Consider the following 27,906-nt stretch of genomic DNA (forward strand, 5'->3'; position numbering starts at 1 on the left):
CAAGATCTGTGGTTAGCAAACTGGACACCAAGAAGAGCCAATGGTATAATTCTGATCCAAGTCTGAAGGCCTGAGAAGCAGCACAGCTGATGGTATAAGCTCCAGTCTGAGTCCAGGTCTAAAGGCAGGAGGAGACCAGTGTGTCAGCTGGAAGCAGGCAGAGAGTAAAGTCTCTCTTACTCAGCTCTTTGTCCTGTCCAGGCCTTCAGTGGGTTGGATGAAGCCCACCCATACTGAGGAGGGCAGTCTGCTTTACTCAGTCTGCTGATTCAAATGTCAATCTCATCCAGAAACAACCTCACAGACACACCCAGAATAACATTTAGCTGAACTTCTGGGCCATCCCTGGCCCAAGCAATTTGATGCATAAGTTTAAGCATCACGGTGCCCAAGGTGACAAGATAGGGAAGTGGCATAACAGGCTCTCAAACCCATTTGGTATCTTGGTCGTCTGCCTTCCTAAGCCCAGTGAAAGGGTTGAATTGTTGATGCTTATCTGACACGGAAGGGCTCTGTATTTTAAAGATGAATGAATCCTCAAAGTCATTTAGATGATTCCTGTCATTTTACAGGTGAACATATCAGAGCCCTATGAAGTTGTTTGCTCCAGGTCACATGGTTGCTCAGGGCCAGACAGATGACTTCTTAGCATAAATCCTACACTCTGTCTTGTATGTCCTATAGTGTTGACTCTCTCACTGGCATGCTTAGAATAAGTTTGATTTTTCTTTTTTCCTTTTTTTCTTTATTGGCTGCCCATAGCCCTTGGAGCTTCTGGGCCAGGGATCAGATCCAAACTGCAGTTGTGAAATACGCCACAGTTGTGGCAACACTGGATCCTTTAACCCACTATGCTGGGCCAGGGATCAAACCTTGGTCCTGCTGTTGTAGAGATATGGCCAATCCCATAGTGCCATCATGGGCACTTCCACTTATATTCATAGAAATTTGTAGTTTAGAAGTCCTAGTAGGGTGGAAAATATGTAAAGGGGTAAATTTAAAAAAATTGAACATATATTAAAGTAGGAAGTATAATAAATGGATACCATGTTTCCATTACTTTGTTTTTCCATTTTGCTTATTTTTTCCCCCAAAGAATTTTAAGGTAAATTACAGCATGAAGATATTTCATACCTAAATATTTTTGAATGTATCTCTTTAAAATAGAGACATATTCCATGAGACATATTACATGATCACACCTGACAAAAATAACACTAATTCTCTAATATCATCTAAAATCTAATCTACATTCAGAAGTCTCTCCCAAATGTTATTTTCATCTGTTTTGTTCAAACCAAGATTCATCCCAGAACCATGCATTGCATTTGGTTGTTAAGTCTCTTAAATCTGTCTTAAGCTACAGCACTGAGTCTTTGTGTTTACATGGGTGGAAGCTGAATTCTTACCAACAGCAGTTATCGCTGTGAAGTATCCCTGGCCCCAGGGGAAAAAAAGCACATCCGGAAGGGAAGGTACATGATCAACACCACCACCCCCCGCAGCCATTTTGGACCTTATCCAAAAAAAGAAAATTACTCACTCGCATCAAGTGTTTAAAAGACACACCTTACAAAGAGCCTCGTTTTTGAAGGTATGATCCAAAAAACTGTTTCACTATAAAGCACATCTAGGAGCCACATCTAGTCTTGCAGCAGCTACTGAATATTTCAAGAAAAAATATGCAATGTGCAGGTATTCTATACAGGGATAACACAGGTCATATGATGGACTCAAAATGGCAATTTGTAGAGAAATGTAGCATAGAAGTTGCCAAACTAAATGCTGTATTTAAACTTTGAACTAATACCTAACTTTGTATCTTGCAAGTGCATCTTAGCCATCTCTATAACTTGTGAGGATTAAAAGGAGAAGATATTTTTTAAATACCCATTTTGTAGGCTAAATTACAGATTATGAGACCTTTTCAGTCACGTCCTAAATAGGGGGAAGGGGTTGAACTTGTCACTTGCCTTTAACTATTTAATTCGTTCATTTAGTTAATAAGAATTAGTTTAATTCTTCATGTTTATATGCCTTCATTAATGAGACTAACATTCCTGATGGCATAGAGAGACTCAGTTGGTTTCTTCCATGACATCCTTCATCTGAAGTTGCAGACATTCATCTCTTCTACTGGGTGTCATGCAAATGCGCCTTACACAATAAGTCAAAAGGCTGAAGAATTAAATGTGTGTAGAATTAGCTGGCACATCCAGAGAAATGGGAAACATCTGAAACTATATTGCTTTTAGATTTTTTAGAGAACAGGACCATTTTAGCATGTTTTTAAGTAGAGGAGAAGATGCTGGAGGACAAAAGGACTCACTAACAAAAATACTGACTTTTTGGAATACTTACGACATGCCAGGCTCCATACTCAGAACTTTATATACGTGATCTCATTTCATCCTCAGAACAACCTGGTGAAGTCACCGAGAATGAAAATGAATTTAAAAACTTTACCAGTGTCACACAACTCATAAGTTGCAGAGGTCACTGGGAACCAGAAGTAGGCAGAACTTCTGAGTATGAAGGCAAAGATGGGGAAAGAGGCACTTTGAGGGGAACAGAATGGAAGTTTTGGGAAAGAGGTGTCTCTAACTCTTCAAAAAAAAAAAATAAAAATAAAGGAGTTTCTGTCATGCCACAGTGGAAATGAATCCAACTAAGAACCATGAGGTTGTGGGTTTGATCCCTGGCCTTGCTCTGTGGGTTAAGGATCCAGCATTGCCAAGACCTGTGGTGAAGGTCACAGATGCTGTGGCTGTGGTGTAGGCCGGCAGCAACAGTTCCGATTGGACCCCTAGCCTGGGAACCTCTATATGCCATGGGTGTGGCCTTAAAAGGACAAAAGACAAAAAAAAAAAAATAAGAAGAGATGTTGCCTGCCAAGATAATGGGGCAAAGTTAGAGAAGGGACTTGGGATAAAAAGAGATGTTTTCTGGGAGTTTCCTTCATGGCACAGTGGAAACGAATATGACTAGTATCCATGAGGATGCAGGTTCAATCCCTGGCCTTACTCAGTGAGTTGGGGATCCAGAGTTGCTGTGAACTGTGGTGTAGTTTGCAGATGTGGCTCAGATCCCTTGTTGCTGTGGCTGTGGCATAGGCTGGTAGTTGTAGCTTCAATTCGACCCCAAGCTTGGGAACTTCCATTTGCCTCAGGTGTAGCCCTAAAAAGCAAAAAAAAAAGGAAATAAAGAAAAGAGATGTTTCCTAAAAGGACCTCTGCGAAATGTGTTGAGAGTTCCCAAGGAGATGTGAGGGCCAAAGTGACATTCATTAAGCAGCCTCATTCTTTGGGAGAGCCAGTTTGCGTAATTTCACCACTTCCCTCAGCAGTGTATGGAAGAATCTGGGAAGGGCAGCGGTGGAGCAGACACTGGCCATGTCCTGGGGTTGGGAGGAGCAGTGTGGGCATGGCAGGGCATCAAGACGGCTGGCAGTTGCTAAGAGTGTCTGTGCTGACATCAGACTATTAGGATTCAAACCCAGCCTCTGTCAATTACTAGCGATGTGATCTTGGTTAAGGTCACCTCTTCCAACTTCAGTTTCCTTATTTGGAAATTTAGGATAATAGTAATGCCTACTTCATCTGCTTTTTGTGAGTGTGAAATTCCGCAGAAGGTGTGAAATGTGGTATGGGTGAGTTTCAACAAATGTTGGCTTATGTTATTGTGTGAACCAAGGCAAGGCTCAAATGCTAGACCATGGCGTCCTTCCTGGGCTAAGAGAGCCATGACATGACGGTGGACTGCTGGCCTCTGGGATTAATCAAGTGATGATGGGCAGCAGTGTGGGAATGAGGAACAGGCTCAGCAGGGGGTGCAGACGAGGGTAGAAGGAAGATTAGGAATTTGTGGGCTGAAGACTCTCAGCTCTGATATTTTTGAAAGGAGGATTTTAAGAGACAATAATCCTGTATGACTGTACCAGGAATTGACTAAAATGAAGAGGGAAGTCAAGGGAGCAAAAGATGTCAGGACCTGGGAAGGTACAAAGGAATGCAGAGGATGCTGATGGACTAAGATGTTATCGGCGTGGCTGGTTGAATGGCATTTAGCCTGCTAGATCCTTTTACTTTTGGAAATCGCTGTGCTTTGGCATACAAACTCAGATGGAGACTTTTAAAAAAGCAATGTAAACAGCCCAGGAACATAATGTGGTACCTGGGAGGCAGGGGGATATTCATGTATCATCTGGCCAGCATTAAAAAAAGTGCAAAAACTAAATAAGACTATTTATTTTTAAGTTTTGTGAAAGAATACAAAATGGTAAGGAGTGAAATTGAGAAAGACTCTGTTTATTTCTTTGTGGTCTTTACTTTGGCTATATAAGAAAATGTGCATTAAAATCTACTAGGTTCTTTATCGAAATGGTGCAATTTCTATTCCTTCCCTGCCGCCCCAGCTTTACTGAGGTGTAATTGATATATAAAAACCCTGCACACATTTGATGTCTGCAACCTGATGAATTTGGTCATTAGTCCTTTTTATATGTTCATTGAGCCTTTATTGGTGGTTGATAACAGTGCTATGCTTGAAGGCAGCACTGTGCAATAGAAATGTATTATTATTATTTTTTAAGGCCACACCCACAGCATATGGAAGTTCCCAGGCTAGGGGTCAAATCAGAGCTACAGCTGCCACAGCCTACACCACAGCCACAGCAACTTGGGATCCGAGCCATGTCTGCAACCGAAACCACAGATCACAGCAATGCCAGATCCCCAACCCAATGACTGAGACCAGGGTTTGAATCCACATCCTCATGGATACTAGTCGGATTCATTTCTGCTGCACCACAATAGAAACTCCTTAGAAATATATTGTGAGCCACATATGTAAATAAAAATTTTCTAGTAGACAGATCAAAAGTAAAAAGAAGCAGATGAAATGAATAACATTTTGGGAGTTCCTGTTGTAGTGCAGTGGTTAATGAATCTGACTAAGAACCATGAGATTGCAGGTTCGATCCCTGGCCTTGCTCAGTGGGTTAAGGATCCAGCATTGCCGTGAGCTGTGGTGTAGGTCACAGATGCGGCTCGGATCTGGTGTTGCTGTGACTCTGGTGTAGGAGGGTGGCTACAGCTCCGATTAGACCCCTAGCCTGGGAACCTCCATATGCCGCAGGAGCAGCCCTAGAAAAGGCAAAAAGACAAAAAAAAAAAAAAAGAAATGAATAACGTTTTATTTAACATAGCATATCTCAAGTATTATCACTTCACCATGTTTCTATGAAATTATGAAGGGGATCAATTCTGTTTTTCTACTAACTCTTCAAAATTTGGCATGTATTTTATAATAACAGCACATGTCAGATAGACTAGCTACATTTCATGTGCTTAAGAGCCACATGTGACTAGGGGCTATTGAATGGGACAGTGTAGCTCTAAGGATTGGGATATAAAATAAATCGACATAATTTATGTTCAATAGAAAGTTATAATATAGCTGGTGAGAGTGATCAATGCACAAAGCTATCTATCTGTCTATCTACCTACTTATCTATCTATCATTTATATCTTAGATCTTCTACTTATTTATTTGATTCCTAAACTTGTTGCAAAAAAAAAAAATCTAAAGTGGTTTGCACTGAAATAAAAATTAAAAAGAAAAGAAAAACTAGAAGAAGACAACTATTGATTTCATTTAAAGCCTATCACAGCTTAATTGTCAACTTGACCTTGTGAGGATGTGCATCAGATATTTACAGTTAAACCTCTCTTTAAAAACCTGGGAATCACTAGAGAGTGTGAGATGGGGAAAATAACCTATCCTAGTCAGCTTACCCATCAACAATGAGGCAGCAGACTTGGGAGGAAAAATTGTATTTTCTTTCACTAAGTGCACTTGGGGAGCTGCAGTTTAAATCTGGAATCCCTCACTTCTGTCAAATGCATATCCTGTTTGTGTCTCATATCCTGAATAAAGCTGATGACATAACCGGGTCTCCCTGGCAGGTGTGAAACTATTTTTAGGGAAGATGTATCATGGCTTAGGAGTGGATTAGAACAAATAAACATGTAGGTTTGTGGCCTCCATGGAACAGGTGAGGCTGGCCTTATTTCCTTCACAGTGGATGGATAAGAAGTAGTGAATCTGATCGAAGTGGGAGCTAGTGACAATTGTCTAGAGAACAAATGAATCTTTCTCCTGCTTGGTGGATTTTTTTAAACAAATTTATTTTTGGTGGTATGTTATTTTCAAATTTTAGGTCCTGCACCAGATGTTGTCTCAGACAAAATCTATCAGATCAGCAAAACAATTGAGGAATATGCCATATGCCCTGACCTTCGAATTGACCTGTCTCGACTAGGAAGACAAGAATTTGACCTGGAGAACAAATTCAAACCATTTAGAGGTAATAGAGTATTCTGAAGAAGTCAGAATAACTCCGTGGATGGGGTGTTTCTTTTCTTTTTTTTCCCCAGGGGATCGTGCAGAGGAAAGCCATTGAGTTATCAGTCTTAGGAGTGGCACTTGATAAATAGATATAATCTGAATGTGGTGCAGAGAATAATGAGAGCAGCCAAGAAATTTAGAACTGGCAACTTTCAAAAACCACTTTCCAAACTCTATATCATTTTTGACATAGGGAATGTTTCATGGCTGTGAATTGCCAAAATATGTCTTCACTTTTCTAAGCAGTTAAGGTGAAGATACTGAAATACTTTAGATAATTGAGAAGAGACCTGACAAGGTAGTGGGGCTATTAAAATTTCCCATGGAAGGCAGCATTTCTTTTCCAGGCCAGAACCATGTAGTTTATCTTGATTCAATGCACAATGGTTGATCACCTGCTCTATACAACACTCCATGTTGAGAGATTTTATGTAAGAATTCACTAAGTACCAGATGGATGTAGGAAAATTGTTCAAGAATTAAAAAACCAGGATTGATAGACAGTGATGAAAGATAATATAAGAAAGGGACGTCTGTGTCTGTATGTGTGTGTGTGTGTGTGTGTGTGTGTATAAATATGAATGACTGGGTCAATTTGCTGTAAAGCAGAAATTGGCACAACATTGTAAATCAACTGTAATCTTTAAAAAAAATTAAAAAAAAACAAGGATGAAGTTGCCAAAAACATTATTCTATATTATAGATGAATACAATTTCTGAGTCCTCAAATTATAACTTTTCAATTTGTAGATTAATATTGAACCATAAACAATATTAATACCATGCATATGCACATCATTTTTTTCACCCCCTGCTTTATCATATTGCTTTTTTCTAGAAGGCATACAAGTAACAATAAAAGTAACATTTTTAAAACTCCTTTGGTGCTCCTGTAAGCTTAAATCCAATTTGTGTTAAGATGTTCTCCTTCTTTTACAAGTGATTTAATTTAGCAAAAAAAGTGAAATACCTGGCTCCTGGCCACATGGTATTTTAGAAACAGAAAAGAACTTTAAATGAACTGTTCTGAGTCACAGTGTTGGGCCAATTCTACCACATTTTTCCTGGAAGATTTTTTTTTTTGGATGGTGGAGATTGGTTTTGTTTATTGTGGTAAGCAGGGTGGGGCAGGAGTTCCTGTTGTGACTCAGTGGGTTAAGAACCCGACATAGGAGTTTCCGTCGTGGCGCAGTGGTTAACGAATCCGACTAGGAACCATGAGGTGGCGGGTTCGGTCCCTGCCCTTGCTCAGTGGGTTAACGATCTGGCACTGCCGTGAGCTGTGGTGTAGGTTGCAGACACGGCTCGGATCCCGCGTTGCTGTGGCTCTGGCGTAGGCCAGTGGCTACAGCTCCGATTGGACCCCTAGCCTGGGAACCTCCATATGCCGCGGGAGCAGCCCAAAGAAATAGCAAAAAGACAAAAAAAAAAAAAAAAACCCGACATAGAGTCCATGAGGATGTGGGTTCCATCCCTGGCCTCACTCAGAGGGTTAAGGATCTGGCATTGCCATGAGGTGCAGTGTAGGTCATAGATGTGGCTTAGATCTGGCATTGCTGGGGCTGTGGTGTAGGCCTGTAGCTGTAGCTCCAATTCATCCCCTAGCCTGGGGACCTCCACATGCCCTCTTGGAAGATTTTGAGTCAGTTCTTTGCTTAGCTAATGAGCAGAAATTAATTAAAAACTATGTGATACCTACTGGAAGCAATGGTTGCTGCTTTTATTAATCTAGTTGGGAGCATGCATACACACACACAAGACCACTTGATAACTTGATAACTAAGATCAAGGGATATTTTATATTAAATAAATAATTTAAGGATACTTTATTATGTATAAATAGGACTTAAGAATAAGATGAATAAGAAAAATCAGTTATTACTGCCAGGAAGAAATTATATTTATTTATTCATATATTTTTGGTATTTCACAATTGTATTAGCTGTGCAAGAGACCCAGATCTTTGGTGAACTCAGATTCAGGCCCCTGGCTTCAGCCACCTTGCTAGCTTGCTGTTTTCTATAATGCTACAGATACCATGAGGTGAATAGAGATATTTTCTGGTTCCCAAGAATAATTTGGAGATAATTGTTTGGGATAATTTTTATGCCATGTTGTTCTGGTTTTAAATGTTGAGCAAATCTTGAGTTAATTTGAAGCAAGTCAATCTATGGTATTTCATTGAAGAACATGAACTATGTGATATGAACTTTCAGTTTTCATAGAATTCTACTTATTTGTTTTTTACATTTCTGTTTGGTACTATTTGTTATCTGCTATAAATACCAAATGTATTTAGGTAAGCAGTTCAGGAATTAAAGAACTAGAATTAAATTATCCAAAATATTATCCTATATGGTACAGCGAATAAGACTTCAAACATATTCAGACCATAATCTTTAATTTTGTAGATTAATTTTTTATTGTGGTAAAATGTATGTAACATAAAGTTTACCATTTTTTTTTTTTTTGGTCTTTTGTCTTTTTAGGGCCGTACTCCTGGCATATGGAGGTTCCCAGGCTAGGGGTCCAATTGGAGCTATAGCTGCCGGCCTACACCACAGCCACAGCCACACAGGATACAAGCCACGTCTATGACCTAGCCACAGCTCATGGCAACGCTGGATCCTTAACCCACTGAGCAAGGCCAGGGATCGAACCTGCAACCTCGTGGTTCCTGGTCAGACCACTGTGCCATGACGGGAACTGCAAAAGTTTACCATGTTAATGATTTTTAAATGTACAGTTCATACAGATAACTTTTTCTTGGCTATGCCCACAGCATGTGGAAATTCCTGGGCCAGTGGCCAAACCTGTGCTACAGCAGAGACCCAAAGCTGCTACAGTGACAACAACACTGGATCCTTAACCCACTGCCCCACAAAGGAACTCCTAGATAATTTTTAATTAATTTGTTTTGTAGATTAATATCCTCCTCAGGAGCATGATAATGTGAGAAAAAAGAATGTATACATGTATGTGTAACTGGGTCACCCTGCTCTGCAGTAGAAAAAAAATGATGTATTGGGGAAATAAAAAAAAAAGATAATTAAAAACTATCTGTGTTCCTTAAAAAGTAATTATATTTGTATAGATACACATACTACCTTGATTTAAGTGCAAGGAAAAATATTTTCAGATGTGGATGAAGGGATAGTTTCATGTTACATATTAAAACCTCATCCATTAAGTGTTGCACTTGGTTTTACTAAAAATTATTAAGATGGATTTAGTGCAGGTTTACCTATCTCAGGATTCCAAAGTAGTATGCATTCGAAAAATGTGAAAAATAGCACACATAAGTTTCAAAATGTTAAGTACAAATTTAAAAAGAAAGGCTTAAGGACAAATTTTAGTACATAAAATGAAATATATATCACTTCTAGGAAAAGCATTTCCTGGGTATTAATTATTTACTGATTGCCAAGTTTGAAAATTTGATATATTTTGGGTTTTATGAAACTGAAACAGAAAAGACTTGTTTTGGATGCCTGCTCATTGGGTAGTGCAGAACTTTGGAGAATGTTTGTGTTTAATGAGGATTTCTAAGTATCTGGCACTCACCCTGACACTGATACTAGGCTGGGAATGCAAGAGACTCATGCAAGCTCTGAAATACATCCTTCATCACCAATTCAGAACCTGGACATGGTCAACACCATGGCCTTTGGCAAGTAGGGGTCACTGCTGAGGTTACTTGATTTGTTTCAGGCCGGCTGAGTCATCCTTTGGCCAATCCCCATAGAAGAAGCATAGGAGTGGGTGTGTCAACATGCCTCTTAGCATTGGTATGTTTGCAGTTTGGGGAAGGGAGATGGTAAAAAGAAGGTCGAATAGAGACAATAGGCCTAGTTTTATTTTGACCACTTCATTCTTGTGGTTGATTTTTTACTTGCAAAGAAGAATTTGTAACTTCTTGAGGTTTCTTTTTTTCTACCTAGATCACTTGCAAAATTTATATCATCTTTAATTTGTGCTTTAATTTGTGATTTTGTCAGCAAATGGACATTTTGCTTTCCACATAAATGTGTACTATATAATGGAATCATAATTCTATATTTTTTATGCTTCCAAGTATCCTTCATGGGTAGTCATGGGTGTCTGCTTTTGCTTTCCTGTCCTTAGTGGAGATAGTGGACCCAGTGGATATCTATCTCAACCTCCTTCGGACCATCTTTGATTTTAACGCCATCAAGAGTTTGCTGACTGGGCCCGGACAACTGAAGATCCGAGTTGATGCCATGCATGGAGGTAAGTGTATGGTCTTTCACCAAATGGTGGGCAAGAGATGGTTAAGAAGACCTCGATGTGTGTTGGGTTTCTGGGATTACAGGGAAGGTTGGATTTGTAGATATACACATACATATTCAGATATTTGAGATGCTCTGGAAAACTTCAGGGCTCTAATTTCTTTTGATGCAAATGAAAACAAAGTTTCAACAAATGATTTTGAGGCTATGCCTGTTTGGGTGTGGAGGGAAGATAACAAAACTGTAGTCATTAAAGAAATTCTTGGGGAATTTTTTTAAATTTTATTTTTATTAGGGTATAGTTGATTTACAGTGTTGTATGAATTTCTGCTGTACAGCAAAGTGACCCAGTCATACACACATATATATACATTCTTTTGCTCATCTTCTATCATGTTCTGTCCCAAGAGACTATATATAGTTCCCCATGCTGTATAGTAGGACCTCATTGCTTATCCATTCTAAATGAAACAGTTTGTATCTACCAACTCCAAACTCCCTGTCCATCCCACTCCATCCCTCCTCCCCACTTGCAACCACCAGTGTGTCCTCTATGTCCATGAGTCTGTTTTTGTTTTGTAGATAGGTTCATTTGTGCCATATTTTAGATCCACATATATATGATATCTTATGGTATTTGTCCTTCTCTTTCTCTCTTATTTCACTTAGTATGAGAATCTTGGTTGTATCCATGTTGTTGCAAATGGCATTATTTTGTTCTTTTTCATGGCTGAGTAGTGTTCCATTGTATGTATGTACCACATCTTAATCCATTCATCTATTGATGGGCATTTAGGAATTTTATTGATCACAGTACAGGTACATAATTTTAAAAGTTGAGTAGATCAAAGTATATTAGGAAAAATCCATTCCCAACGCTTTTCCCAATTTTCTACTTTTCAGAGGCAACATTAAAAAAAAAAAAAAACCTCTTTTAGTGGGCTTTTAAAAAGTTTTTATCTCCATGTTACTAAATGCTATGAATATATGACTCCTTGTTGATTTTTCAGTTTGGGGAATCACTGACTTCATACTATGGAAGATGAGGTTGTCACTTTTTTCACCCTCTCCACTCACTAAATCCTGAAAGCACACTTCCTTAAACTAGTTATATCATCATTTTATAAGATCAGTATCCAGTGTCTACACTATCATAACACTGCTGAGCCATGCAAAATACTATTACATTTTCCTGACAGCACAACTTTTTTCTTCTTTGGAATTAGTAATTGTCTTGTTTCCTCATTGTTTAGATTTTTTTTTCTTTTTTTTCCCCACTGTACAGCAGGGGAACAAGTTATCCTACATGTATACATTACAATTACATTTTTTTCCCCACCCTTTGTTATGTTGCAACATGAGTATCTAGACAAAGTTCTCAATGCTACTCAGCAGGATCTCCTTGTAAATCTGTTCTAAGTTGTGTCTGATAAGCCCAAGCTCCTGTTCCCTCCCATTCCCTCCCTCTCCCATCAGGCATCCACAAGTCTTTTCTCCAAGTCCATGATTTTCTTTTCTGTGGAGATGTTCATTTGTGCTGGATATTAGATTCGAGTTATAAGTGATATCATATGGTATTTGTCTTTGTCTTTCTGACTCATTTCACTCAGTATGAGATTCTCTAGTTCCATCCATGTGGCTACAAATGGCATTATGTCATTCTTTTTTATGGCTGAGTAGTATTCCATTGTGTGTATATACCACCTCTTCCGAATCCAATCCTCTGTCGATGGACATTTGGGTTGTTTCCATGTCCTGGCTATTGTGAATAGTGCTGCAATGAACATGCGGGTGCACGTGTCTCTTTTAAGTAGAGTTTTGTCCGGATAGATGCCCAGGAGTGGGATTGCAGGGTCATATGGAAGTTCTATGGATAGATTTCTAAGGTATCTCCAAACTGTTCTCCATAGTGGCTGTACCAGTTTACATTCCCACCAGCAGTGCAGGAGGGTTCCCTTTTCTCCACACCCCCTCCAGCACTTGTTATTTGTGGACTTATTAATGATGGCCCTTCTGACTGGTGTGAGGTGATATCTCATGGTAGTTTTGATTTGCATTTCTCTTATAATCAGTGATGTTGAGCATTTTTTCATGTGCTTGTTGGCCATCTGTATCTCTTCTTTGGAGAAATGTCTATTCAGGTCTTTTGCCCATTTTTCCACTGATTGGTGGGTTTTTTTGCTGTTGGGTTGTATAAGTTGTTTATATATTCTAGAGATTAAGCCCTTGTCAGTTGCATCATTTGAAACTGTTTTCTCCCATTCTGAAAGTTGTCTTTTTGTTTTCTTTTGGGTTTCCTTTGCTGTGCAAAAGCTTTTCAGTTTGATGAGGTCCCATGGGTTTATTTTTGCTCTAATTTCGATTGCTTTGGGAGACTGCCCTGAGAAAATATTCATGATGTTGATGTCCGAGAGTGTTTTGCCTCTGTTTTCTTCTAGGAGTTTGATGGTGTCCTGTCGTATATTGAAGTCTTTCAGCCATTTGGAGTTTCTTTTTGTGCATGGTGTGAGGGTGTGTTCTAGTTTCATTGCTTTGCATGCAGCTGTCCAGGTTTGCCAGCAATGCTTGCTGAATAGACTTTCTTTTTCCCATTTGATGTTCTTGCCTCCCTTGTCAAAGAATAATTGACCATAGGTGTCAGGGTTTCTTTCCGGGTTCTCTAGTCTGTTCCATTGGTCTGTCTGTCTGTTTAGATACCAGGACCACACTGTTTTGATGACTGTGGCTTTGTAGTATTTCTTGAAGTCTGGGAGAGTGATGCCTCCTGCTTGGTTTTTGTTTCTCAGGATTGCTTTGGCGATTCTGGGTCTTTTGTGGTTCCATCGAAATGTTTGGATTGTTTGTTCTAGTTCTGTGAAAAATGTCCTGGGTAATTGGATAGGGATTGCATGGAATGTGTAGATTGCTTTGGGTAGGATGGCCATTTTTACAATATTGATTTTCCCAATCCAGGAACATGGAATATCTTTCCATTTCTTTCCATCTTCTTTGATTTCTTTGATTAAAGTTTTATAGTTCTCGGCATATAGGTCCTTCACCTCCTTGGTCAGGTGTATTCCGAGGTATTTGATTTTGTGAGGTGCCATTTTAAAAGGTATCGTATTTTTGTATTCCTTTTCTAATATTTCATTGCTGGTATACAGAAATGCAACTGACTTCTGAATGTTAATCTTATATCCTGCTACTTTGCTGAATTTGTTGATCAGTTCAAGTAGTTTTTGGGTTGAGTCCTTAGGGTTTTCTATGTATAGTATCATGTCATCTGCATACAGTGACAGTTTGATCTCTTCTCTTCCTATATGGATGCCTTTGATTTCTTTTGTTTGTCTAATTGCTGTGGCTAGGACTTCCAAAACGATGTTGAAGAGCAGTGGTGAGAGTGGGCATCCCTGTCTTGTTCCAGATTGGAGTGAGAAGGCTTTCAGTTTTTCCCCATTGAGGATTATATTTGCTGTGGGTTTATCCTAAATGGCTTTGATTATATTCAGGAATGTTCCCTCTATACCCACTTTGGCGAGGGTCTTGATCATGAATGGATGTTGGACTTTGTCAAATGCTTTTTCTGCATCTATTGAGATGATCATATGATTTTTGACTTTTTTTTTTGTTAATGTGGTGTATGATGCTGATTGATTTGCGTATGTTGAACCATCCTTGTGAACCTGGGATGAACCCAACCTGGTCATGGTGTATACTTTTTTTGGTATGTTGTTGGATTCGGTTGGCTAAGATTTTGTTGAGAATTTTTGCATCTATATTCATGAATGATATTGGGCGATAGTTTTCTTTTTTGGTGGTATCTCTGTCTGGTTTTGGAATGAGGGTGATGGTGGCATCATAGAAAGTCTTTGGGAGTATTCCTTCTTCTTCAACCTTTTGAAAGTCATTGTGTAGTTTTAAAGTCTATTTACCATTATTAACCCTCATACTCTCCCAGTGTCAAAATCTTCTCTCACTTGTTTTCCTGGAGACCTGGGATCTCCTCTGCTCTGTACTGATTGCTTTCTGAGCTGCTGTTGTCCTGGAATCTCCACTGATTTTCATCTGGTAATTCCCTTTATCCTTTTATTATCTTTACTCTCCTATTTCTGGATCCTCAGTCTTCCTCCTTTTTTTCCCTTTGAATTACTCCTACATTTTGGAGGGGCATGTTCCTCAGGAACTCTGTGAGAGAAAGCTTATATGTTTTGAGTCACTAGGTAGCTGAAAATGCTTCCTTTCTATGATAACTCTTAATTGCTATTTATCTGTGTATAGAAGTCTAGGTTGGTATTATTTTCCTTCAGAAGTTTGAGGGCATTGCTCCATTGTCTTATGGCTATTCATACTGAACCTGAGAAATTTGATGCTGGTGTTCCAATTTTTAATCCATGATATGAAACCTTTCTTTTTTGGAGGCTTTTAGGGCCTTTGAACAATCTTCAGTATTCCTTCCTTCCACAAAGTTGAGTCTTGGCGTGGGGCTGATTTCTTCTATTGTGTACCTGGAGGGTCCTTTTAATCTGGAAACTTGTATCCTTTAATTATGGGAAATTTTCTTGAATTACTTCTTGGATGATTTCTTTTATTATTTTTCTCTTTCCTTTCTTTCTAGAGTGGCTATTGTTTAGATATTGGCCCTCTTGGACTGATCCTTTAATCATCCTATTCTTTCCTCCCACCACCCATTTTCCTTCTCTTTGTTTTGGGCTACTTTCTGGGAGGTTTCCTCAATTTTATCTCCAAGTCCTTCCATTAAGTTTTTCAGTTCTACTATCACATTTTTAATTTCCCAAAATTTATTTTTTGTTTTACACATAGTCTGTTTTTAAAAATAGCTTCCTATTCATATCCATATCTGTTAAAAATAAGTCAGGTTCACTGAGGGATAATTTATATGCTATAAAATTGATACCTTGTCAGTACACAGTTTGACAAGGTTTGACAAACATATATAGTGATGTAGCCACTCTGACAATCAAGATATGGAGTATTTCCCTGACCTTAATAAGTCTTTTTTGTGACCCTTTGTGGTCATAACCCAACTCCTTCCCCTGGTCCCTGGCAATCCCTCATCTGCCTTTTGTCCCCATAGTTTTTTCCTTTTCTAGAAAGCTATATAAATCAAAGCACACAATATGTAGCTTTTTCTTCAGGCTTCTTTCATTTAGCATAACATTTTAGAGATGTATTCATGGTATTATATGTATTAATAGTTATTTCTTATTGCTACTGAGTAGTATTCCATCTGTTTATCTATTCACAAGGGTTATTTCTAGATTTGGGCTACTACAAAACAAAGCTGCTGTAAACATTTGGGAACAAGTCTTTGCAGGGACACAGAACTTCCTCTGTTGTGGATAAATATGTAGGAGTGGGATTGCTGTGTCATATAATGTGTTTGTCTAACTTAATAAACTGCCAAACTGTTTTCCAAAGTTGCTCTATCATTTCACTACCAGCAGAATATGAAGGCTCCAGTTTCTCTGTGAACTCACCAACACTTGGTATTGTCAGTCTTTTCAGTTTTAGCCATTCTGCCACATCTTGTTGATCTCTCTTAGGATATGACTGATATATACATAAAAATATTTCTTCTCCCTGTGTAGTTTCTGTTTCCTCTAGGCTGCTCTTCACTCTGTTTGTTTTGGTCTCCTGTTAAATGCATTCCTCGAAAGTTTGGTGGTCCTTGGCTGTCTAGCACATTTAAGAGTGAGGGGCTAAAAATTTTGTTGGCATCTCTGAGCTTACATGTGGAACTTATCTTCCAAAAGCTTTACTTTAGTTCTTTTGGATGGGCTATTTTTTCTTTCCTATTAGGTTATTATATTCCCCAGAAAGAAAGATCTTTCTGTTTCTTGCCTCAGCATTATCTGGACTGGAGGGAAGACAGCTTTTCTTTCTAAATAGCTTGAGTAGTGTTTCTGGATTTGAGCGTCATTGCCTACCTTGTACTATGTGTTCATTTCTGAATCAGTTGTTCTGAGTGAGGGGTGGAGAATATGAATCAGCAGACCTAGGTTACCTCCCCAGCCTTGGGGGAGATGGGATTTAGCCACACCCAGATCACATGACCTGAGCTGGGAAAAGGACTCATTCTCCAAAGGAAAGCCAAAAGGCTGCTACCAGAAAAAGGGGAAAAGGGTGCTGGGCAGGCAAAATCACAAGATGTTCACTATTTGATGTTTGTGTTAGTGGGGGAAAAAAAAGGAAAGCAGTACTTCCATCGATTTCAGCCAACAGGATTATATAGTGCTCCCCAAACATGCTGTATGTTTCTACCTCAGGCTCCATTCCCTTGCTCACAATATTCTCTCCATTTGGATTGCATCTTCACTCTTGCCAAATTTCTATTCTTCCAAGTCCTCCCAGAAATGCTGCCTCCTTCTTGAAACCTTACCTATGGCCATTTCCTCTGTCAAGCTATTGGATCTCATTAGTTCATGAATATACATTGCAGTCACTCACCTCTTGATTTGACTTATCCCACTACTGGATTGAGAGCCCAGCAATGGAGGAATGAGGTGCTTTTTGTCCCTAGATGTGCTCCACTCCTCACGTGGGAGTTCCAGGTTAGGCACTCCATGAATGTCTGTTGAATTGGAAAACACAACTGCTTAGCATTTTTATTTTGTAAAATGGGCTTAGTTTTACATGCTTCAGTGGTTTACAGTGCTTAATTATACACTTGGCAGAGTTAAAACAATTGTAGAGACAGAATACATCACTAGAGCCTTTAAGTGCTTTCGCATATATTTAGCTAAAGCTTTTAATACATAGAAAGTAACAGACAATGAATCATTATTAGGTAGTGAATTTCTTTCTGGCAACATTTTAGAAAAGTTTCAGAGAAAAATTTCCTGTAATTGGATTGTTGAATACAACTTCTCTGTGTCTAATAGAGTTACTGCCACATAGTAGATGGTTAGTGAGTAGTAGTTGAAGTAAATATTACTCTTCTCCCTGCCTTGAAAAAACGTGTAATCATCCCCCCACCCCGTGCTCTTAAGTAGCCTCTCTTGTAGCAAAACAAAACACCCTTGGGGGTTCTGAAAAGGTCTCACATTGCTGTGCACCCTTTTTTTTTTTTTTAGTTATGGGACCCTATGTGAGAAAAGTCCTGTGTGATGAGCTGGGGGCCCCAGCCAATTCTGCAATCAACTGTGTTCCCCTGGAAGATTTTGGGGGCCAGCATCCTGACCCCAACCTGACATATGCAACAACCCTTCTGGAAGCTATGAAAGGAGGGGAATATGGATTTGGAGCTGCCTTTGATGCTGATGGGGTAAGTAGGAAAGTTTTCTACCTGCTGATCCTTTTACTAGGTAATGAGCCAAGTGCTGGAAACCAGAGAATTAATGAATACCTCTGGGCATAGGAACCCAACTGGCTCTGCATCTGCCTTTCTGTTTAATGCCTAAGTATTGCAATTAAATAGCCATTACTTTTCTTTTCCCTAGTAAACATGATGTTATAAAGAGGTTATTTCTTTTTTAAAAAAAATTGAGCAATCTTTCCTTATGGCTGGTTTTGTTGAAATCACTATATAAGGAATCAGCTATTTTAACAATAATCTCCATTAGGTTTGGAGGAAAGTATGAATTAAGAATATAGAGACTTGGAGTTCCTGTTGTGGCTCAGCAGAAACGAATCTGACTAGCATCCATGAAGATGCAGGTTCGATCCCTGGGCTCGCTCAGTGGGTTAAGGATCCGGCATTGCCACGAGCTGTGGTGTAGGTTGCAGACACAGCTCGGATCCCACGTTTCTGTGGCTGTGGCGTAGGCCAACGGCTATAGCTCCGATTCAGCCCCTGGCCTGGGAACCTCCAACTGCCATGGTTGCAGCCCTAAAAAGATAAAAAACAAAGAAACAAACAAACAAAAAAGAATATAGAGGCTACTGAAGCCTGAGAAAGTCATCTCTACTTTGACAGGTGGGACATATTCCTCATTGTATCAGGATCCTGGGCCCTACAATTCAGGGATTTTGGTTTCCCATGCCCTCTTCGGCCTCATTCAAGTTGTGTAAATGTGTGGGTGGCAGTAAAGTGGCTTGTGATGATGATGGCACTGGGCTGCTAGTGGCAGATGCCTTGGTCTGAACATTTTCATACATTCCTTCCCACAGGACCGTTATATGATCCTAGGCCAAAATGGCTTCTTTGTGAGCCCTTCCGACTCCCTGGCCATCATTGCCGCCAACCTCTCTTGCATTCCGTATTTCCGTCAGATGGGCGTCCGAGGGTTTGGGAGGAGCATGCCCACCAGCACAGCCCTGGACAGGTAAGCACGGTGGTCACCATGATCAACTTCATGGTAGGCCTCTGATGCCCATGTCTCCTGTGCTGGCAGCTGTCACTCCTTCTCCCCTACTCCACTGGGAACTTGCTGAAAGCCTGGGAACTTACAGATATGGCAGCATGTACTGGTAGGAGGGTGAAGGATCAGGTGTTCTGAACTTGATTCTTGGTTCTACTACTTCTTAACTCTTTGGAACTTGGGAGACTTACTTGGTTTCTACACCTCTGTTTTCTTATATTCTGAATGAGGATGATCATAGTATCATTCTTACGGGGATTGTTATGAGGTAGGAATGAGGTGATTCTTATGAAACGTTTAACAGAATATGTCTGGTTCATAGTAAATACTTCGTAAATGTTTCGTAGGAAAACTTACTAAGCACATGAGCTAGAAAGAACATAAGTCTTAAGGTGGATCATATTATGTTAAAATGCTAACGTGTATCATCATTAGTTCTGTAAAAACAAATGACACATTGTAGGTTTGTTGTGAGAATGAAAGAAGAGATGCATGGAAAATGCCCAGTAGGAGATTCACTTAGTAGATAAGACATTCTGAAGTTTCTTTCTGCTTGTCCTACACATCCATCTTTTACCTTGTCTTATAAACATGAATTTCAGAGTCTAAGATTTTCAAGCCACATATATTATTGTGGAGGTAGTATTTGTTATGGTAGAAAGTTATGCACAATGTGGTATATGGAATGACTGGCCAACAGAGATCTGCTTATAGCACAGGGAACTTTACCCAATATTCTGTGATAACATATATGGGAAAATGATCTGAAAAAGAGTGAATGTGTGTACATATATAACTGAATTACTTTGTAATACAGCAGAAATTATCACAACATTGTACATCAACTATACTTCAATAAATTAAAAAAAAAGAGAGAGATTGAGGTAAATTTGAAAAAAAGAAAAAGAAAACAAAAAAGGAAACTGTAAATATCGTCTCTCTCTTCCTGAGTTACTTATATTAATCCATAAATATATTTTTCCTTTGGATCTCTTTCTATACATGTAAAATATATACTGTTGTAAATCATATATAATCTACATAATATGATATATAATATGTATAATATATATTTGCTTTTTTAGAAAACCAAAAAGAGATCTGAAAGTACATACTGCTTTGTAACTTGCTTTTCTTTTTCACCAACAATCTCTACCTTCATATTAATATATTTTTATGTCATCTAAAACCAAGATTATATTCAAATTGCCTCCAAGTGTCCTCAGAATGCTTTTAATGGATGTTTTGCCCAAAGCAGCATCCTATCCAAAACCATTCAGGGCATCTGGTTGTTAGGTCCATCCCTTAAGGCTTTTATAATCTCACACAATCCTTTTATCTTTACTTAATGACATTGATTTTTGAAGAGACCTGACCAGGTGTCCTGCAGAATCCCACCTTCTGGATTTGTATAGTTGTTTCTTCATCATGTTACCAGTCATTCAGTCATTCCTGAAGTAATTTTATACGCACCATAATCATAATCTTGAGGGTACAGTTTAATGAGTTTTGAAAAATGTATACATCTGTAAAACAACCCCCCAGAATAAGCCATAGAACATTCCTATCACCCCCAAAAGTTCCCCTGTCCTCCTTCTAATGCCCCTTAGGCAAACCATTGTCATAGTTTCTTCTGCCATATTTCGGTTTTACCTGTTCTTGAACTGCTCGTAAATAGAATCATATACCAGGTACTCGTTTGTTACTGTTTTTTTTTTCACTTAATGTGTATTTTTGATTCATCCACATCCACTGCATGCATTACTAGTTCATTCTCCTTTGTTGCTGTGTGGTATACCAGGGTATGAATATTCATAATTTACTTTCCCAGTCTCCTATTTATGAACATTCAGGTTGTTTCCATTTGTTAGCTGCTATGAATCATGACATTATAAGCATGTTTTTTTTTAGACACATTTACTTTTCTCTAGGGTTATTGTCTAATAGAATGCTGATTGTAGCGTAGATATATATTTAATTTTACAAGAAACTCCCAACTTATTCTCCATCTCACACACTTATTTCGCAATGTTTGAGAGTTCTAGTTGCTTCATATTCTCATTAACATGTGGTGTCATCAGTCTTTTATTTTAACCATTCTGGTGAGAACAAAATATTATTTCATTTTGGTTTAGATTTGCTTCATCCTAATAACTAGTGATGTTGGGCTCGTTTTCGTATGCTTATTGTCCCTTTGTGAACTTTTTTTGTTTAAGGACATATTCAAATTGTATTTGCTCAATTAAAAAATGCTTGTCTTATTGATTTATAGAAGTTCTTTATAGTCTCTAGATAATAAATCTCTTGTGAAATATATCACAGATATTTCTCCCTCCTGTCACTGTTGTTTTCAGAAGAGCATAACTTTAAAACTTTGATTTCTTACGTAATTAATATAGACTTTTTTTTTGTTCTCCATAGGAAATCTTTGTTTACCCAAACATCAAAAGGATGTTTTCCCTATGTTCTCTTATAGAATCATTATAGTTTTTATTTTTTACATTTAACACTATGATGATTGTGAATGAATTTTTGTGTGGGGTATAAGGCAGGTGTCAAGGTTCAGTTTTCCCCATAACCATTTGAAATTGAAAAGGATTTACTTTTCCCTTTGTGGGTTTGTTAAAAATCAGTTGAGCATGTATATGTGGGTCTGTTTCCAGAGTCTACCTTCTCTTCCACTGATCCATTTGTCTGTCCTTTTGCCAATATTACACTATCTCCATTATTGAAGTTTTAAAGTAAATATTTAAATCAGGTGACACCCTCAACTCTTTTGTCCATATTGAAAAAAATGTGTATCTTAGATCTTTTGTCTTTCTAAAAACATTTTCTTTTCTTTTTTTTATTATTCAAATGAATTTATCACATCTGTAGTTGTATAAATGATCATCACAATCTTATTTCACAGAATTTCCATCCCACAGCCCAAGCACATCCCCCCACCCTCCAAACTGTCTCCTCTGGAGACCATAAGTTTTTCAATGTCTGCATCAATGTTCTGCAAAGACGTTCAGTCTGTCCTTTTTTCAGATTCCACACATCAGTGAAAGCATTTGATGTTGGTGTCTCATTGTATGGCTGGCTTCACTTAGCATGATAGTTTCTAGGTCCATCCATGTTGCTAAAAATGCTGGTATTTCATTCATTTTAATGGCTGAGTAATTCCATTGTGTATATGTACCACATCTTCTATATCCACTCCTCCGTCGATGGACATTTAGGTTGTTTCCATGTCTTGGCTATTGTGAATAGCGCTGCAATGAAGATCAGAGTCCATGTGTCTTTGCGAGTCATGGTTTTCTCTGGAGAGATGCCCAGGAGTGGGATTGCTGGGTCAAATGGTAGTTCTATGTTTAGTTTTCTGAGGCATCTCCATCCTGTTTTCCACAGTGGTTGCACCAATTTACATTCCCACCAACAGTGTACTAGGGCTCCTTTGTCTCCACACCCTCTCCAGCACTTATTGTTTGTAGACTTTTGGACGATGGCCATTGTGGCTGGTGTAAGGTGGTAGGTCATAGTGGTTTTGATTTGCATCTCTCTAAGGATGAGTGATGTTGAGCATCTTTTCATGTGTTTCTCGGTCATGTGTGTGTCTTCTTTGGAGAAGTGTCTGTTTAGATCTTCTGCCCATTTTTTGATGGGGTTGATTGTTTCTTTGGTATGGAGCTGCAGAAGGTGTTTATAAATTTTGGAGATGAATCCCTTGCCAGTTGAATCACTTGCAAAGATTTTCTCCCATTCTGTGGGTTGTCTTTTTGTTTTGTTTAGGGTTTCCTTTGCTGTGCAGAAACCTTTCAGTTTGATTAGGTCCCATTTGTTTACTTTTGTTTTTATTGTTAATCCTCTGATAGGTGGATCTGAGAAGATGTTGCTGTCGTTTAATGTCAGAGAGTGTTTGGCCTATGTTTTCCTCTAGGAGTTTGATAGTGTCTGGTCTTCTATCTAGGCCTTTAATCCATTTGGAGTTTATTTTTGTGTATGGTGTTAGGAAGTGTTGTCATTTCATTCTTTTCCATGTGGCTGTCCAGTTTTCCCAGCACCACTTATTGAACAAGCTGTCCTTTCTCCATTGTATATCCTTGCCTCCTTTGCCATAGATTAGTTGACTGTAGGTGCGTGGGTTTAATTCTGGGCTTTCTATCCTGTTTGACTGATCTATATTTCTGTCTTTGTGCCAGTACCATATGGTTTTGATGATTGTTGCTTTGTAGTATAGTCTGAGGTCCGGGAGCCTGATTCCTCCAGCTCCATGTTTCCTTTTCAGGATGTCTTTGGCTATTCTGGGTCTTTTGTGCTTCCAAACAAACTTTAACATATTTTGTTCCAGTTCTGTGAAAAATGTCCTTGGTGCTTTGATGGGGATTGCATTGAATCTGTAGATTGCCTTGGGTAGTATAGTCATTTTGATAATATTGACTCTTCCAATCCATGAGCATGGTATATCTTTCCATGTATTTGTGTCATCTTTGATTTCTTTCATCAGTAGCTTGTAGTTTTCAGAGTACAGGTCTTTTGTCTCTTTAGGTAGGTTTACTCCTAGGTATTTTATTCTTTTGGATGCGATGGTAAACGGGATTGCTTCCCTAATTTCCTTTTCTGCTCTTTCATTGTTAGTGTATAGAAATGCCATCGATTTCTGTGTGTTGATTTTGTATCCTGCGACTTTGCCAAATTCATGGATGAGCTCTAACAGTTTTCTGGTAAAGTTTTTAGGATTCTCTAGGTATGGTATCATGTCATCTGCAAATAGTGATAGTTTTACTTCTTCCTTTCCAATTTGGATTCCTTTTATTTCTTTTACTTCTTTGATTGCTGTGGTTAGGACTTCCAGAACTATGTTGAAGAGCAGTGGTGAGAGCGGACATCCTTGTCTTGTTCCTGATCTCAGCAGGAATTCTTTCAGCTTTTCACCATTGAGAATGATGTTCGCTGTGGGTTTGCCATATATGGCCTTTATCATGTTGAGGTAGGTTCCCGTCATGCCCACTTTCTGAAGGGTTTTTATCAGAAATGGATTTTGTCTTTGGATTTTGTCTTTGGATTTTGTCAAAGGCTTTTTCCGCATCCACAGTTTTTATTCAGTTTGTTAATGTGGTGTATCGCACTGATGGATTTGCGGATATTGAAGAATCCTTGCATCCCTGGGATAAATCCCACTTGAGCATGATGTACAATCCTTTTAATGTATTGTTGTATGTGGTTTGCTAATATTTTGTTGAGGATTTTTGCATCGATGTTCATCTGTGAAATTGGCCTGTAGTTTTCTTTTTTTGTGGGATCTTTGTCTGGTTTTGGTACCAGGGTGATGGTGGCCTCATAGAATGAGATTGGGAGTATCCCTTCCTCTGCAATTTTTTGAAATAGTTTCAGAAGGAGAGGTGTTAGCTCTTCTCTAAATGTTTGATAGAATTTGCCTGTGAAGCCCTCTGGTCCTGGACTTTTGTTTGTTGGACGTTTTTTAATCACAGTTTCAATTTCAGTTCTTGTGACGGGTCCATTCATCTTTTCTATTTCATCTTGGTTTAGTCTTGGAAGATAGTACTTTTCTAAGAATTTGTCCATTTCTTCAAGGTTTTCCGTTTTATTGGCGTACCGTTGCATATAGTAGTCTCTTATGACTCTGTATTTCTATGATGTCTGTTGTTCCTTTTTCATTTCTAATTTTATTGATTTGAGTCCTCTCTCTCTTTTGCTTGATAAGTCTGGCTAGGGGTTTATCAATTTTGTTGATCTTTTCAAAGAACCAACTTTTTGTTTCATTGATCTTTTCTATGGTTTTCTTTGTTTCTATTTCATTGATTTCTGCTCTGATCTTTATGATTTCTTTCTTCTACTAACTTTAGGTCTTGTCTGTTCTTCTCTCTCGAGCTGCTTTAGATGTGATGTTAGCTTGTTTATTTGAGCTTTTTCTTGTTTCCTGAGGTGGGCTTGTATTGCTATAAGCTTTGCTCTTAGAATGGCTTTTGCTGCATCCCATAGGTTTTGGAATGTGGTATCTTCGTTGTCATTTGCTTCTAGGTATTTTTTAATTTCCTCTTTGATTTCTTCAGTGGTCCGTTTGTTGTTTAGTAGTATGTTGTTTAGTCTCCACGTGTTTGTGTTTTTTGCAGATTTTTTCCTGTTGATGTCCAGTTGAATAGTGTTTTCAGAAAAGATGCTTAATATGATTTATATTTTCTTAAAGTTACCAAGGTTGGATTTGTATCCCAGGATATGATCAATCTTAGAGAAAGTTCCATGTGCAGTTGAGAAGAATATGTATTCTGTTGCTTTTGGATGGAATGTCCTATAAATATCTCTTAAGTTCATCTGGTTTAATGCTTCATTCAGGGCCTGTGTTTCCTTATTTATTTTCTGTCTGGTTGATCTGTCTATTGCTGTAAGTGGGGTGTTAATGTCCCCCACTATGATTGTGTTATTGTTGATTTCTCCTTTTAAGGTTGTTAGCAGTTGCCTTATAATTGTGGTGAACCTACATTGGGTACGTAGATATTTAAAATTGCTATATCATCCTCTTGGATTGATCTTTTGATAATTATGTAATGTCCTTCTTTGTCCCTTAAAATATTCATTTTAAAGTCTATTTTGTCTGATATGAGTATTGCTACTCCAGTTTTCTTTTGATCCCCATTTGCATGAAATATTTTCTTCCATCCTCTCACTTTCAATTTGTATGTGTCCCTAGAAGTGAAGTAGGTCTCTTGAAGACAGCATATATATGGATCTTGTTTTTTGTATCCATTCAGCCAGTCTGTGTCTTTTGGTTGGGGTGTTTAGTCCATTAACATTTACAGTAATTATTGATATGTATGTTCTTATTGCCATTTTATTAATTACTTTGGATTTGTTTCTGCTGCTCTTTTTTCTTTCCTTCTTCTCTTGTTCTTTTCTGCCTATAGAAGTTCCCTTAGTATTTGTTGTAAGGCTGGTTTAGTGTTGCTGAATTCTCTCATCTTTTGCTTATCTGTGAAGGTTTTGACTTCTCCTTCAAACCTGAATGAGAGCCTTGCTGGGTAGAGTAATCTTGGTTGGAGGTTTTTTCCTTTCATCACGTTAAGTATATCATGCCACTCCCTTCTGGCCTGCAGAGTTTCTGCTGAAAAATCTGCCGATAACCTTATAGGGGTTCCCTTGTATGTTATTTGTTTCTTTTCCCTGGCTGCTTTCAATATTTTCTCTTTGTCTTTAATTTTGGTCAGTTTGATTAATATTTGTCTTGGGGTGTTCCTCCTTGGGTTTATTTTATATGGTACTCGTTGTGCTTCCTGGATTTGAGTGAGTGGTTCCTTTCCCATGTTAGGGAAGTTTTCGGCTATTATCTCTTGGAATATTTTTTCTGTCCCCTTCTCTCTCTCTTCTCCTTCTGGCACCCCTATAATACAGATGTTGGTGCGTTTAACATTGTCCCAGTGTTCTCTGAGACTCTTTTCATTTTTTTTTTGTCTTTTTGCCTTTTCTTGAGCCGCTCCCATGGCATATGGAGGTTCCCAGGCTAGGGGTCAAATCGGAGCTGTAGCCACTGGCCTACACCAGAGCCACAGCAATGCTGGATCCTTAACCCACTGAGCAAGGCCAGGGACCGAACCTGCAACCTCCTGGTTCCTAGTTGGATTCATTAACCACTGCGCCACAACGTGAACTCCTCTTCATTTGTTTTCAATCTTTTTTCTCTTTTCTGTTCTGCATCCGTAATTTCCACTAATCTGTCTTCCACCTCGCTTATTTGTTCTTCTGCCTCCTGTATTCTGCTGTTAGCTGCTGCTAGTGAATTTTTGATTTCAGTTATTTATTGTATTTTACATCTCTTCTTATTTAAGTTTTATATCTTGTATCTCTTTGCTCAGTGTTTCCTGTAAGTTATCCATCTTTGCCTCCAGTTTATTTCCAATGTCTTGCGTCAACTTCAGCATCAACAGTCTAAAGTCTTTTTCCTGGAGGCTAAGAATCTCCTCCTTGCTTAGATGTTTTTCTGGGGTTTTTCCTTTCTCCCTCATCAGAGTTATAGTCTTCTGTCTTTTCATTTTTATAGGTTTTTGGTGTGGTGACCTTTTTACACATAATAGTGTTGTAGCCTTTCTTACTTCTGGTGTCTGCCCCCCCTGTGGCTGAAGTCGGTATGGGGGCTTGCTGTAGGCTTCCTGATGGGAGGGGCTGATGCCTGCCCACTGGTAGGTGGAGCTAATTCTAATCCCTCTGGTGGGTTGGGTGTTGTCTCTGGATGGGATTAGAAGCAGCTGTGTGCCTGAGGGGTCTTTAGGTAGCCTGTTTACTGAGGGGCGGGGCTGTGATCCCACCTGGATTGTTGTTTGCCCTGGGGCTTCTCAGCAGCTGACTGAGGGGGAGTGGCCAGATTTTCCCAAAATGGCCACCTCCAGAGAAAGGCACGCTGCTGAATATTCCCAAGAGCTTTTCTTTCAATGTCCCTCCCTCACAACAAGTTACATTCACCCCTGTTTTCCCATGATGTCCTCCAAGAACTGCAGTCAGGTTTGACCCAGATTCCCATGGAGACTTTGCTTTGCCCTGGGACCCAGTGCATGTGAAAGTCTGTGTGCACCTTTTAAGAATGGGGTCTCCATTTCCCCCAGTCCCATGGAGCTCCTGTGCACAAGCCCCACTGGCCTTCAATGCCAGATTATCCAGGGGCTCCTTTTCCCTGAACCAGATCTTCACACGTGAGCGTTTGATGTGGTGTTCAGACCTCTCATTCCTGTAGGTGAGTCTCTGTGAACCAGTTAGTTTCCAGTCTGTGGGGCTTCCCACCCAGTAGATATGGGGTTGTTTATATCATGAAATTGCCCCTCCTACCTCTTGATGTGTCCTCCTCTTTTTCTTCTGGAGTAGGATATCTTTTTTAAGGTTCCTGGTCCATTTGGGTGAAGAATGCTCAGTCTTTAGTTGTGAATTTTGTCATTTTTAGGAGACAAGTTGAGCTCCAGTCC

General features: G+C 39.0%; 1 protein-coding gene across 1 annotated transcript in view; it reads left to right on the plus strand.

Annotated features, from left to right (window-relative positions):
• Nucleotides 1-27,906, plus strand: part of PGM5 (phosphoglucomutase 5) — a 199,268-nt gene that overhangs the window by 21,944 nt on the left and 149,418 nt on the right. The window contains exons 3-6 of the mRNA XM_047767736.1: nucleotides 6,221-6,367; nucleotides 10,534-10,659; nucleotides 17,732-17,922; nucleotides 18,768-18,922. Coding sequence (XP_047623692.1) covers nucleotides 6,221-6,367; nucleotides 10,534-10,659; nucleotides 17,732-17,922; nucleotides 18,768-18,922 — 619 coding nt within the window. The remainder of the gene's footprint in view (nucleotides 1-6,220; nucleotides 6,368-10,533; nucleotides 10,660-17,731; nucleotides 17,923-18,767; nucleotides 18,923-27,906) is intronic.

Source organism: Phacochoerus africanus, chromosome 2 (genome assembly GCF_016906955.1).
Source record: "Phacochoerus africanus isolate WHEZ1 chromosome 2, ROS_Pafr_v1, whole genome shotgun sequence".
Taxonomy (NCBI): Eukaryota; Metazoa; Chordata; class Mammalia; order Artiodactyla; family Suidae; genus Phacochoerus; species Phacochoerus africanus.